Below are 13,097 nucleotides of genomic sequence, written 5' to 3' on the forward strand. Positions count from 1 at the left end.
GAGATATAAGGATATCACAGAGGAAATTCACGTTTCTGCTTGCATCTGTTATATCATAAATTCATGCAAATTTGTGCAAACAAGCACACAATCAAACACAAGATTCACTTTTACAAGGCCCGCTGCTACTTATCCCTACCACCTTTATTATGTCTTTAAAAGCGTTCCCTCTCTACGCGGGTCATTGCTCATCGCGTAGCAGGGCCAGGATAGCGTTGTAGAGGGGAGTGAAATGATTTCCTATACAAGCATATATGGGAATGTGTGCGTATCTTGAAAAAGTAGCGAAGAATGGAGCTGCCTCGAAAATACTAAGTATTGGTGCAATAGTCGCTAACTGTCTTTCGGATGACTCATGTCGTATTGCTCATCAAGTGGCCGCACAAGATAAGCTTCAGAATTGACGAATGTTAAATACGAATAATCTTCTGAAACAGAAAGTTTTAGTTTCATACTGAAAGATGGAAGAAGAAACGGCGAATCGTCCAAAGTGGTTGTTAGAACTAGAAAATCGTAAAAGGAAGGTATGTTGTAATTTTTTTTATAAGATTTTCAAAAGTAGAAAAGGAATATTATGCATCAAAATTAACATTAAACTTTAAGTGATCATTATATTTTTTTATTAGCCACGTTTAGCACATGAAGCTGGTGCTGGTGCATCATGTATGAATTGTAACTCTGCATGTCCTGGTCTTGATTTGCATTTTTGGCGAAAAATTTGTAAAAATTGTAAATGTAGTCGGGATGATCATGATGTCGATGACGATGAATTTCCACAATTTGATCTGCTGTTTGGACCAAGTGGAAAATTTAAAAAGAAGACCATGCGTTAGTATTGTGATATTTCTAGATTATTTTATTCTTTTATATATATATATATATATATATATATATATATATATATATATATATAATTAACTAATTCTAAATTTAATTTCTAGGTTTGAAAGTAAATAACAAGAAACAAAATGAAGCTGAAACTACATTTGAATGGATACCACCAGATACAACAGAAGAACTCGCTATGGATTATATGAAAGCTTTACCTGTAGAGAAATTACCAATTAAAGGATCTGTTGGTGCTGTTTTGCGGAAACAATTATTGCAGAAACAATTACCACTTCATGATATTGATCACAAAGTTTGTGATGAACTTAGTGAACAAGAACAGAAGCAATTTGAAAAATACTTGGAAAATATAAAAAAATATGTAGGTCAAGGCAAAGTAATGAAGGTAAGTTGTGTCAACATATGTATGTAATATTATTAATATAAATTACGATTTTATTATTATTGAGATCGTAGATTTGCATATATTTGATTTAATTAAAAAATATCTGCAGTATCTATTGTTAGCACATATTGTGTAACATATTGTGTATTAGTTTAATTCCTAGGAGATTACTTACATGGATTCTGTCGTTTTGTTCTATGTGTAAAAAGTATTATTGTTGATATTTATTGCTTTGTTAATATGTAAATTAAAGAACAATAATCAAAATTACGAAAATATGACTTGAATTGATAAGATACTTAAAGCATTTTATTCTCAGAGCTAAATTATAAAAAGCACAAAAATGTATAGTATAAAGAACTTTTTTTGGAATATTTTATACATTGTGCATACAACTTTTATGCATATATTATACTTCATTAAAGATTTATAATAAAAATATTTTCAGATGTTAGGCGCTCGTCCATTCGAACGTTCTCTCATGACGCCTATCAATGCAACTGATATGCAACATTTTAGTCCGCAACATAAAGCTTACATACCTTCTACTGGTGTTCAATTACGTACACCAAGTAGCTTTGCTGTGAAAAATTTATATGCAAAGCATCCACATGAAAATAAGCAGGATTCCATGATCATAAATGACAATAAAATTTCCAAAGCAGAAGAATATAACTGTTCGCTAACTAATGTACCTGCCAATAACAATATCGCGAAATCTCAACTAATCGGAGGGAAATTGATTAATGAGAATTTACAATATGAAGGTGACATAGTGTCAATAAACGAAAAAGCTATGGAGAATAAAGTAATTCATTCTTCAATTCCTGCACATCTTGCCGAGCAAGAAATCGTACCTGTTCGCGAGATGCATACTTCTGGAAATTACATACCTTACGGAAGGAATGCGTTGAAAGATGCTTTAGAGAGACACAGAGAAACGCTTAACAATATCTTGCCGTACACTGCGGATTTGAAAACAGTTAATAACGAAGCAGCTTCTATGGCGGAATCCATATTGGCGGACGCTCTTCTTCCACCTAGTGCGATACATGCCAACGATATTATCGGAAGTACATTGGATGAAAAAAGCCTGATGTTTATAAGAGAAAAGCTTGCTGATAAATACAATGCCATGGAAAATTTGGTTACGCACACTGTTCCTAAATCATCTCAACTATTAGACACAAATGATGTACTACGTAGCACTGGATCTAAGGAGAATAATAATAATCCTATGAATATTAATAAAGATGCGGAGAGAACAGCTATTGAAACTGCTATGAAAAATTCTGCAGGAACTCTACTGGAAAATACAAAAGTTAACAACATTATAAACACTCCTGTAGAAGCAGAGAGGAAGAAGTACAAATCTCCATCTCAAATAATTGAATCAATTGCTTTACCTATTAGGGCGAATCACAAACCAACGAAGAATAATTCGTCGATGATAGAGTCTAAAACCATAGCAGAAAACGCTATGGATCCCTTATTAAATAAATACATATTTGTAGATCCTACTCTTCCCACATTGAATTCGTCATTGCAAAGTGATTCGCAAGGTCTCGTTAATGACAGTCCATTGCAAGCTGAGTTGAGTAGTTCGATCCTGCAATCAACAGTTATACATTCTGAACAGTTGCAAAAACAAGTATTTCCTCATATTATCGGGGACTGCAATGAACAATCGAACGCACAGCACGTAGATTACCTAAAAGACAATATGAAGGATTTAAAGATCGAGTCAACAAAAGTGCACAAATGCGAGAAGTGTCATGAAGATATACGCGTCGACGATGTGATTGTAACTGCGGAAAAGGCTAATAATGCATTCTGGCATCCTGGATGTTTCGTTTGCTCAGTATGCAATGAATTGTTGGTAGATCTGGTATATTTTTATTATAAGAATAAATTATATTGTGGAAGAGATTTGGCTGCATTCTTGGGAATTGTCCGATGTTTTGCATGCGACGAGGTAAGTTTTAAAATGCAGATTGTTTTTCATTAAATGTACCTTCTTTGAATTACGAAAGCCTTGGATAATTTTGTGTGAGCTGTTTTTTAGCCAAAATGTGTTAAGGGAGATTATTTATACCAATTTCTTAATTCTCAATATATCTTTTTAATTAAAGAGTGAAAATTCTAATCAAGATTCTGCCACAAAGTTTGTTTGAAATTAATAGAATATGATTCATCTATTTGCTCTTCTGAAAAAAGTTTACTTTTCTTATTATCACTTATCAACTAATTCAAAACCTAATATCTCGATATTTTTCTAAAAAATCTTGACATTTTATAAAGATTTTGCAAAAAATTTGCAATTTAAAGAAAGTACATTTAAATGGAAAAAAATTGTTTTTTATCAAGCCATGTTTAAAATGATTAAAGTTATAATATAATTAACCTTCTTTTTTATTTCTATTTGTTGCAGTTAATTTTTGTACGAGAATATACGGTTGCAGAAGGGCACAATTACCATGTAAAACATTTCTGTTGTTGGGATTGTGATATGCCATTAGCTGGACAACAATATATTACTGAAAATGATCGTCCATTATGTCTTCCTTGTTATCAAAAATCATATGCAAAAACATGTGCTGCCTGCAATATAGTGATTGCCGCTGATCAACAGGGTGTAACTATAAAAAATTTGAACTTTCATGCAACTGAAGTCTGCTTTTGCTGCTTTAGCTGTAAAAAGAATTTATTAAACGGTAGAATGGCGATAAAAGAAGATAAATTATTCTGCAGTAAAGACTGTATTACAAAGTTCCTCAACCGATAAAATACATGTATATATAAATAAAAGTATTTATATCATAATACTATTTTTTATATGTATTTTTTTATTGTAAAAAGAAATGATGTTCGTACATAAAGTTAATGTAATATAATATACAATGTTATAATTAATGTGAAATTTGCAATTAATTCTTATTAATTATTGGAAAAGGAGTGGAATTATAATTAATAAAAAATTATAAGTAATTTAAATATACACATATTGTGATGAATATTTGAGCGACATATTACTGTGTACATATTACAATTATGCTGTAAAAATAACGTATTTTGTACATTATATGTACATATATAATTGATACACAAAATGAAATAATAACTGCATTGAACTAATATTAATAGGATAATATTAATATTATCTAATATTAATAAATTCTCTCTGTAAATCTATTAGTTTTATAAAGTTACTATAATTTTGAAAATAAATTTTTATATTTTTAATTTTTTGCACACCTTAAAGTTTTATAATTACTTTCAACACATGTTAATTATATATGAAAAAGCATTATAGTAGTTTGTCAAAATATCTTCTATGCTGTTATAAAGATTTAGCGAAAATTTTTGCTATCTAAATATTACAATAATCTGTCATGTTATCAAATAAACTTTAATTTATATTTAAGTCGTTATTTTAATTTGTATGTAAAAAAAAAAAAATATGTTAATTTGTGTGACAAAATGACACTTCAACCTTATATATAAGAGTATCTCGAGTATAATAGTGTTGTGCTGAATTACATAGTAACCGTGTTTTTCATTAATACATAATTATTTTTTTGAAGATAGAAAAATAGGCATAGATTTGGGACAAATATTTTGAATGCTGATTATTAGAAATTTACTAATAATTATTATGTTTTTAACATTAACTAAAACAGTATATGTATATAGGCATAACAAAAAATTTATATTGTATTGTTAATTATTTATATATATTCAATATATTCATATATTATAATTCTTAGTGTATTTTGAAGTATGTCGTGTGTGTGGTGTGTGTGTGTGTGTGTATATATATATATATATATATATATATATATAAAATCTATATTTAAACAAAATATTTTTCATAATTTTAATCTTGTAATTTGTTTGTCTCATTTGCAAGTCCTTTCTTTACATTTCTACACAAGAAGTTTTTTCATTGCTCTCGTATCAAATGCATATGTTAACTATACGAACAATTAATAATTTATTTTAATTACCAGTATGAATAACATATCAATATAATAAAAATAAGTCTCGATATTTCACACAATTTAATATCATTAATAATTACATAATTCATTGAAAAAAATAGGACAAGAAAGACACTATAAGTAATGATAATTATGATATGCAAAAATATATGAATATTAGAAAAATATTATATGTATATTATATGTACGCATGTCCTATACTAACATGCGCACATAATTAGATATATTTACATGATTTAACAATCATAACTCACTTCCCAACCTGCTGTGCTCTATTCTGAATCACTATCCACGATGCTATGAATACGTTTGTGAGTTTCTCGATATCGTTGCGGTGTATCTGGAGATGTTGATTTTACGATATTTCTTCTTGCGCGCGTAACACGTCCTAGAAATATAAATACAATATAATATATAACATAACTATAATATTATAATTACGATATTATAAAATAAATTCATAATACATCTTTAATATTAACCTTCAGATATAATATTGGATACATCTAATTCGGATGCTTCTCGCATTCTTTCGTTCTTTTTTTTCACTCGTTTACATTTTTCCAATGTTGGTCTTCCACTAATACCATTTCTTTCTAACAATTCTTTTAGGCGCTTAATTTTTGCAGAATTACTCTTACAACCAGCCCAAAGGTCATTAAAACATTTTACTCTTATACCAGCTGTTTTTATATATTTTTTCAATGTCTGTATTTGCCTATTATTTTCCGGATCCTGAAATAGTTTAATATTATGTTATGTTATAAACGTAATACTTACGACATAGATACTTACATAATACAGATTTATTTTTTTGTATTAAGAAAATTACTTACAGCATTCCTACGTCTTGTTCTTCTATTCTTCATATCTTCTTCATCTTCAGAATTATTACTTTCACTTGCTGAATTATTATTACTTTTACTTGCTGAAGACTCCTTTTCTGATAATTCTTCTTTCATGTTGTCTTTAGTTTTTGTTTTATTAGTTTCCTCTGTTGAATCCGCACTTTCATCATCAGATATATCTTCAGTATTCTTCTTATAAGATTTCTTTACACCTCGTCCTCTTTTTGGCTCCATAGAACGTTTTGCTTTGCTAGTCATTTGAAGTTTTTTCATTTTTTTTTTAGTCCGTGGACTATAATCTTCATCTGAATTATTATTCAGACTGTCCTCAGATTCAGAAGCCTTCTGTTTACTGAAACTTGTTCGCGTCCTTTTTTTCTTTGTCTTCTCTGATTTAATCTCCAATGTGTCAGTGGTTTTTTGTGAATCAGATTTTTCTGCCTCTGACAAACTGTCTCTACAATCTGACTCATTTAGATCGAGTACAATTTCCGTCTTTGGACGCAGCTTTATTTCTTTCTCATCTTCACTTTCAGAACTTGATTCTTCTTTCTCACTTGCGCATTCCACTGAAAGCTCCAATCCATCTACGACTTCTGTATCCACAGTTCGATTTTTTATAACGCGTCCTTTTTTTTTACTTTCTTCTTTTTCTTTGTCTTCGTCACTTCCTTCTTCTTCCTTATGATCAAAAATTGAAAGATATTGCATTTATATTTGTAACAAGTTTTTTTTGTTTTTTAATATAAAGAAAAAGTAAATAATCAATACATAAAAAAAAATTTGATTTTCAATATTGAAGTCATTTAATTTAAAAATATCCCATTTTGTGATTTTATTTTAGTATCAAGACATTAACAATTTAGTTCAATTTGAAAGTAAAAGCAAAGAAAAAGTATACAACTTAAAAGTATATAGAAATATAAAGAGAAATATATTTAAATAGCATGTAGAAAAAAATTGATCTAAATAAAATAACAAATTATATAAAATTATCTCAATAAATGTTTTTACCTTTTTTATATCTGTTTTCTCTTTATTTATTTTGAAAGAATTTTCATCCACAATGGAATTATCTTTGTCTAAAAGACTCTCATTCCCATTCTCCTGTTTGTTTGGTTTATGATCTTGTTCTTCTTTATCTTTTTCATCTTCTTTATCAGTGTTTGATTCAGACAGAGAATTCTCATGTATCTTTTGCTCACTTTCTTTATATACTGCATCCTTTTCCTCTTTTATATTATATTGATCTGTACCATTTTTATCTGAAACTGTTTCAGTTTTATCTTTTTTTAATATTTCTGACCCTTCATTGAAAAAATTTTGCTTTTTTTTAGGTAAATTTTTTGTTTCATCTTCAGAATCTTCCATTCGTGGTCTTTTCTTTGTTGTTATAATATCTGTAGAATCTGAAGATAACTCCAACTTATCGATTTCGATGTCTTCTTCCTCATGATCAGAGTCTACCATTTTTATAACAATAATCTGAAACAAATATATATTTTATTTTAGATATTACAAGAAAAAAAATAGAAAATACAACAAAAGAAAATACAGGAACAAAATAAAAATAATTCAATGAGATCTCATAAGAGATAACATTCTTTCAGGCTTACATATATATAATATATATATATACACACATACACAAATTATTTAATACTAAAATGTGTGATACAGCATTATTTCACATTAATGTACGATAAAATTCTGTTATCCTGGAACAAATGCAAATATCAGACAGTTCTATTGAATACTAAGCTAAATGTAATAATAAACAAAGATGAGATTACAAAGCTTTAATTTTATGTACATAGTTTGTTAAATCTCTGGCATATCTAACTATCAAATTTACATAGCATTTACAAAAAGTCGCATAACAAAAAAAATCTGCAATATTTCGCAATAATAAGAAATATATTTTTCAACGAATTATTTTGAGCACACGTTATTTTATCTATAACAATGTTTCTCAAATATATCAAATAATTTAATTTAAAAAAGATATACGAAGAAAAAAAATGAGGAAAATGCAAATGGGTACACACAAAATGCGTGGCTAGTAAGCCTATACGACACCTGTACATGCATAACAATTATCGCAGCTAATTAGCCAAATTAATCTGCCTACACGGGTCGTGAATGATATCTCTGCATCATATTGCGAAATATAATTAATGGATAATATATATGCGCATTTACCTTATTACGTAGTTGTTACGATTGTCGTGTATGTTTGCGCGGCAAAATCCTACACAATACAACGGCCAACACCGGCTATTGGCCGACACGTTCGTTCATGAAAGACGAATATTCTGGAGAGTACGCGTACGTTCCATTTGACACTACGAAGTTTTCGAAGCTTTTGATCGACCAATCAGAGCGAAGCGATGCTTTGCTTCTTCCGCCCTGATTGGCCAATCAAACAACTCGAATCTTTCGAAACGTCAAACGAAACACGTCCTTCAATTTTTTTAATGACGCATCTACAAACATTGTGCATAAAAAAAGAGTGCAAGAGTATATATTTGATGAATATAGTACGATTTTCGCATTAGGTTAGATGTGAATATCTGTCATAATGCTAATATTGTGACAATATATTTTTTAAATATTTATATGCAGATATGATACGCGAATAAACATTTTTGTTAAAAAAGTATATTGGACGTCAAGCATTATCACACTATGCCGCAAAAATTAATGAACTTAATGTTCGACGATCAGAAAAATACCAGGTAAATTTTGGAGATATCCAATTAAATTTTTTTGTAACAGTTACGAACAAATATAATATGTATAAAATTGATTTGTAGAGAGATATAATCAGTATAGTCTTTATAAGTTATCTATTTTTTGATTAGCATATGAAAATTTTAAGTTAAGTGGAAAGTTTATTTTAATAACAAGTATATTTTCAGGCAGATGATCCATCAGCGTGGAAGGGAAAGTTCTCCGCATTATGTATTTTTACATTCGGATGACGAGAATAGTACAGATGAGGAGAATATCTCTTTACAAATTATTAAAAAATCCACATCATCACGTCGCAAAATCCAGGTGATCAATGTACAAATAAAACCTGATGATACCTTGCAGGCATTGGCTCTTCGATATAGATGTACAGTATGTAGAAAATTTGATCTACAAAAATGTAGCATAAAATATTCACAGCTTAATACTAATTTTTTTATATTGCATAATTTTAGATATCTGAATTGAAACATATTAATAAAATTGACAAAGAGAATGAGATATATGCAAAGCCTTATATTAAGGTTCCTGTACAACCATTTTCTATCTTAACTGAGACATTGCCTGAAAACCAAGATAAGAATGTTATTACATCTACACAAAGCCAAGAAAAATTCCCTGCAAGAAAGGAAGAACAGTTAATAGACTTTGATACTGTATCGACCACAGAATCCTCAAACATGGAAATTAATGCTATTATATTAAATTCGGTATGTGAACCTTTATCATCTTATAATAGTGCCAATTCCTCTGAAATTCCACATACAGAACATGATCGATTACTTAATGATACAGAAGATACAGAAATAACAGAATCTTGTGAAACAGATATATTTAAATGTTCTGGAGACAATTGGGGATTATCTTGGATGCAACTTCTTATATTTTCATTATTGTTAAGTTTTGCAGGACCTATTATAATATATATACTTTATATAGCCGAATATTCAACAACGAAAGGAAATATAACTATAAGTAATTGATATTTTGCATAACAAAAGTATATATAAATATTTCGTAAGTATAAAATATAAGAGAATGTATATTTTCTATGTAGATATAATTTTTCTCTAAATTTTGGACTAAATACTTGATGTTTTGATTATTACATTTTCTTATATATGCATTATAAATCTTGATATATTTATTCAGATTTTATTAGTTAGAGCTGTATATATATAATTGTATATATCTTTATATATTTAGAAATATATATTTTCTCTTATTTTATTTTATAACAAAAATAGTTCTTAATCTCAAAGTAGTATTTTTGATACTGAGTGAGATTTTTCATTTGAAAAATAACTGATATATAGAATAATTCAAATGTAAACGAGATTATTTCTGTAAAAATTTTGTACATAAAATCTTATTTGTGTTTAAATTATTCATATATATATATATATATATATATATATATATATATATATATATATAAAACTATTATTGTTAACAGCTTAGATAACAGATTTTAATATAATTTAATGAAATAACTAAATTTATTTATTTAAGAAAAATTGTTAACTTGTTATGCTATATTAAGAGCATAAGTGTGATAAACTTTTGACACAATAATTAATTTAATAAAAATGATTAGACTATATGTTGATAGAGAATAATATTAGGAAATGATTTATAAAAATTTATATATAAAGCTCACTAGTGCCTTTGTAATTTTCTGAATTATTCATTGTTCAAATACTATAAAATAAATTTTTTATATTTTTAATAGAATTGAAAATATTCAAATTATATATATATATTGTATGGTGCATATTATAATTAATATATGAAAAAAGTATATAAAATATGTATTATTATATATACTTATATATCTATTTTACTACTTAAAGTATATTATTTTTGTCATCTTAATTTTAACGAATTGCATATTGTCTTTCCTTAAAAATTAATTTATATGCCATTACTACAATAATATGACAATAATTGTTGCCAAATTTTTTATGTAAAATTATTTTTGTATATTAAATATGTGTTCAAAATTATTAACATACATTTTTAGAAACTAGATGATGTCATTATTTCACAATTAATAATTCTTTTATATTTATTCTATATTTGTAGAAAATTATATAAACGTAAATATTGAAAAAAATGTTTACTCTTTCTGCAAAATATATAATACTATATTTGAAAAGTCAAACTTAGATTATGAAAAATTATATATTATAATTATAAAAATATATAATAAACATTTTTAGAAATTTTATTTCTTATTTGAGCAGGTTTTGAATATAAATTACAATACACATTTGTGTGTAATCCTTATAACTGTATTTAATTGTAAAATTTTACAGTTTTTCCTTCACATCCTCATCTGGTAATGTTCTGTAATAATTAAAACAACAATAATACAAGACACGTTATAAATTTTACTTAAAAAAAAAAAAATGCAAAAAAAGTCAGAGTATGTGAGAATATATTCTTCAATATATATTCAGAAGACCGTCGTTTTTTTCATCATCTTAAGTCTAATTATATTTAAATTTAATTATATTTGTAATTATAACAATACTATTATAAACAAAAAGATGAAACAGTTACAAACCATTATTAGAAAAAGAGATGTTTAAAATTTCTTGAAACTCTTCTTTGATCCTGTTCCTTTTGAAACTTTTAATACATTGAATCTTACTGTCTTGCTTAAAGGTCTGCATTCACCAATAGTGACTACATCACCAATTTCTACATCCCTGAAATTTAATTTAAAAAATGTATAAGTATTTAATTATAATTAATGTTATATTTCTTTTCATTATTATTTTGTCAGATTCATAATAATTCTTCAAATTCTAGTTATTTGTCAGTAGACCATCGTGATATAATTATCATCATATAAGAACAAAAGTCAGTAAAAGTTTGACATTACTGGAAAGTGCAAATTATTTTATTATACCTGAAGCAAGGGCTAAGATGGACGCTCAAGTTACGATGACGTTTCTCAAAACGATTGTACTTCCTAATGTAATGTAGATAATCCCTGCGTATAACAATAGTACGTTGCATCTTCATTTTTTGTACGACACCAGTGAGAATACGTCCTCTAATCGATACATTGCCAGTAAATGGGCATTTCTTATCAATATAGGTTCCTTCAAGGGCCTGTAAAGATGAAACCAACATATGAAATCTTTTGTACACATTTTATTATAGAAGAAATTAAATGTGCAATTACTCAGTGTGTGAGAATAGACTATTCTTCAATATATCTTCAGAAGACCGTCGTTGTTTATCATCATATTAGATATTTTAATTATAGCGATAATAGTAATTCAATTACGTATATATATAATTTTATTATCCATATATTAAATAACTTTCAATATATACCTTAATTAATAAAATTAATGTTCTTTTGATCTTTATAAATTTAAAGTAAGAACTTACTCCATAACACACTCATTCTTTCAAAGATTACTACACAGATGATTGATACGCATAGAAATGGAAATATTGCAAATTAAGAGAATAGATTACCGAGATAACTGAATGAATAGATGTATGCTCACCTCACGAGGAGTCTTGAAACCAAGCCCGACATTGCGGCTGTATCTCATAGGCTTCCTACGTTTCGGGCCCAGACCTTTCTTGCGATTAAGAAAGATCGTGGGTTGTTTTTGGAAGGCGCGCTCGCTCTACAAACAAAATTATATAAATTATGTATTTCTTTTACATCTGAATTTCATTCTCGAGACAGACGTGTTTGACCTAACCACGTGCTACGTCGGCGACTGTGATTTCTCGATCATACTTTAATCTACGATCTTGCATTTTGCGAATATTTATGCGTAATGCTAACTGTCGCGAGAACACAGCACGTTTTCACAAAATAACACCGCGACGTATGAAAAATCCCATTTATTGACTGTTACAATATCGCATGCATACCTGATCAGCCATCTTGCTAGGAAAGTGAAAGACCGATGTAAACCGGAAACAGCGCGACCATGCAACGGATCTTGATTTCAGCGACTCTGCAGTGCAACCAACATAGAAAAAAAAATATATATACTTATTATCGATAGATCGATATATTTTGCAACAAAAATGTGCACGATTACGATTATATTGCAGGTAGATCGTCGTTCTGCAATTAATTACACTAATTATATTTAATTTATAACACTTATTAGTTCGCAAATATTTGTAATATTTATAATATTACAGCTGTTCGAATTTGATTTCTCTATTAAATAATAATATAATAACATCGTTCGATTCACAGTTGCACTTTTGCAC

General features: G+C 28.0%; 4 protein-coding genes across 7 annotated transcripts; 2 read left to right on the plus strand and 2 right to left on the minus strand.

Annotated features, from left to right (window-relative positions):
* The first annotated feature begins 59 nt into the window (after positions 1-59).
* Positions 60-5,912, plus strand: Tes (testin LIM domain protein). Its single transcript, XM_029313446.2, has 5 exons — positions 60-524; positions 627-828; positions 942-1,234; positions 1,683-3,209; positions 3,666-5,912. Exons 1-5 carry the CDS (start codon positions 462-464, stop codon positions 4,017-4,019), a joined length of 2,439 nt encoding a protein of 812 aa, XP_029169279.2. The 5' UTR covers positions 60-461; the 3' UTR covers positions 4,020-5,912.
* LOC114939187 (uncharacterized) lies at positions 5,098-8,376 on the minus strand. 4 transcript variants are annotated; one of them, XM_085483910.1, is made up of 5 exons: positions 8,286-8,376; positions 7,098-7,568; positions 6,072-6,764; positions 5,718-5,970; positions 5,098-5,623 (listed from the first exon to the last, which is right to left on the minus strand). In XM_085483910.1, exons 2-5 carry the CDS (start codon positions 7,551-7,553, stop codon positions 5,508-5,510), a joined length of 1,518 nt encoding a protein of 505 aa, XP_085340036.1. In that variant the 5' UTR covers positions 7,554-7,568; positions 8,286-8,376; the 3' UTR covers positions 5,098-5,507. The 4 variants fall into 4 exon arrangements, with proteins under 4 accessions (XP_085340036.1, XP_029169253.2, XP_085340035.1 ...); XM_029313420.2 differs by lacking the exon at positions 8,286-8,376 and adding an exon at positions 8,215-8,264; XM_085483909.1 differs by lacking the exon at positions 8,286-8,376 and adding an exon at positions 8,163-8,185.
* A 223-nt stretch (positions 8,377-8,599) lies between these two features.
* Positions 8,600-10,026, plus strand: LOC114939214 (lysM and putative peptidoglycan-binding domain-containing protein 4). Its single transcript, XM_029313464.2, has 3 exons — positions 8,600-8,821; positions 9,005-9,209; positions 9,293-10,026. The coding sequence occupies exons 1-3, from the start codon at positions 8,772-8,774 to the stop codon at positions 9,818-9,820; spliced, it is 783 nt and encodes a 260-aa protein (XP_029169297.2). The 5' UTR covers positions 8,600-8,771; the 3' UTR covers positions 9,821-10,026.
* A 1,022-nt stretch (positions 10,027-11,048) lies between these two features.
* On the minus strand, positions 11,049-12,830 carry RpS11 (ribosomal protein S11). Its single transcript, XM_029313445.2, has 5 exons — positions 12,747-12,830; positions 12,368-12,493; positions 11,755-11,960; positions 11,407-11,551; positions 11,049-11,186 (listed from the first exon to the last, which is right to left on the minus strand). The coding sequence occupies exons 1-4, from the start codon at positions 12,756-12,758 to the stop codon at positions 11,428-11,430; spliced, it is 468 nt and encodes a 155-aa protein (XP_029169278.1). The 5' UTR covers positions 12,759-12,830; the 3' UTR covers positions 11,049-11,186; positions 11,407-11,427.
* Positions 12,831-13,097: the final 267 nt, after the last annotated feature.

Source organism: Nylanderia fulva, unplaced genomic scaffold, assembly GCF_048542155.1.
Source record: "Nylanderia fulva isolate GAGA-0341 unplaced genomic scaffold, ASM4854215v1 Scaffold28, whole genome shotgun sequence".
In the NCBI taxonomy this organism is placed as follows: domain Eukaryota; kingdom Metazoa; phylum Arthropoda; class Insecta; order Hymenoptera; family Formicidae; genus Nylanderia; species Nylanderia fulva.

What these genes read in the sequence shown, in the direction of transcription:
- Tes (XM_029313446.2), top strand. Translation starts at nt 462, where the DNA reads ATGGAAGAAGAAACGGCGAATCGTCCAAAGTGGTTGTTAGAACTAGAA. An exon ending in GTCAAGGCAAAGTAATGAAG is followed by an intron (nt 1,235 to 1,682) that starts GTAAGTTGTGTC and finishes AAATATTTTCAG; the next exon opens with ATGTTAGGCGCTCGTCCATT. An exon ending in GATGTTTTGCATGCGACGAG is followed by an intron (nt 3,210 to 3,665) that starts GTAAGTTTTAAA and finishes TATTTGTTGCAG; the next exon opens with TTAATTTTTGTACGAGAATA.
- LOC114939187 (XM_085483909.1), bottom strand. An exon ending in AGAAAACAGATATAAAAAAG is followed by an intron (nt 6,765 to 7,097) that starts GTAAAAACATTT and finishes TTTGATCATAAG; the next exon opens with GAAGAAGAAGGAAGTGACGA. An exon ending in GAACAAGACGTAGGAATGCT is followed by an intron (nt 5,971 to 6,071) that starts GTAAGTAATTTT and finishes AAACTATTTCAG; the next exon opens with GATCCGGAAAATAATAGGCA.
- RpS11 (XM_029313445.2), bottom strand. An exon ending in GTTTCAAGACTCCTCGTGAG is followed by an intron (nt 11,961 to 12,367) that starts GTGAGCATACAT and finishes TCATCTTTACAG; the next exon opens with GCCCTTGAAGGAACCTATAT. An exon ending in CATCTTAGCCCTTGCTTCAG is followed by an intron (nt 11,552 to 11,754) that starts GTATAATAAAAT and finishes ATTAAATTTCAG; the next exon opens with GGATGTAGAAATTGGTGATG.
- LOC114939214 (XM_029313464.2), top strand. Translation starts at nt 8,772, where the DNA reads ATGCCGCAAAAATTAATGAACTTAATGTTCGACGATCAGAAAAATACC. An exon ending in GACGATCAGAAAAATACCAG is followed by an intron (nt 8,822 to 9,004) that starts GTAAATTTTGGA and finishes GTATATTTTCAG; the next exon opens with GCAGATGATCCATCAGCGTG. An exon ending in CTCTTCGATATAGATGTACA is followed by an intron (nt 9,210 to 9,292) that starts GTATGTAGAAAA and finishes GCATAATTTTAG; the next exon opens with ATATCTGAATTGAAACATAT.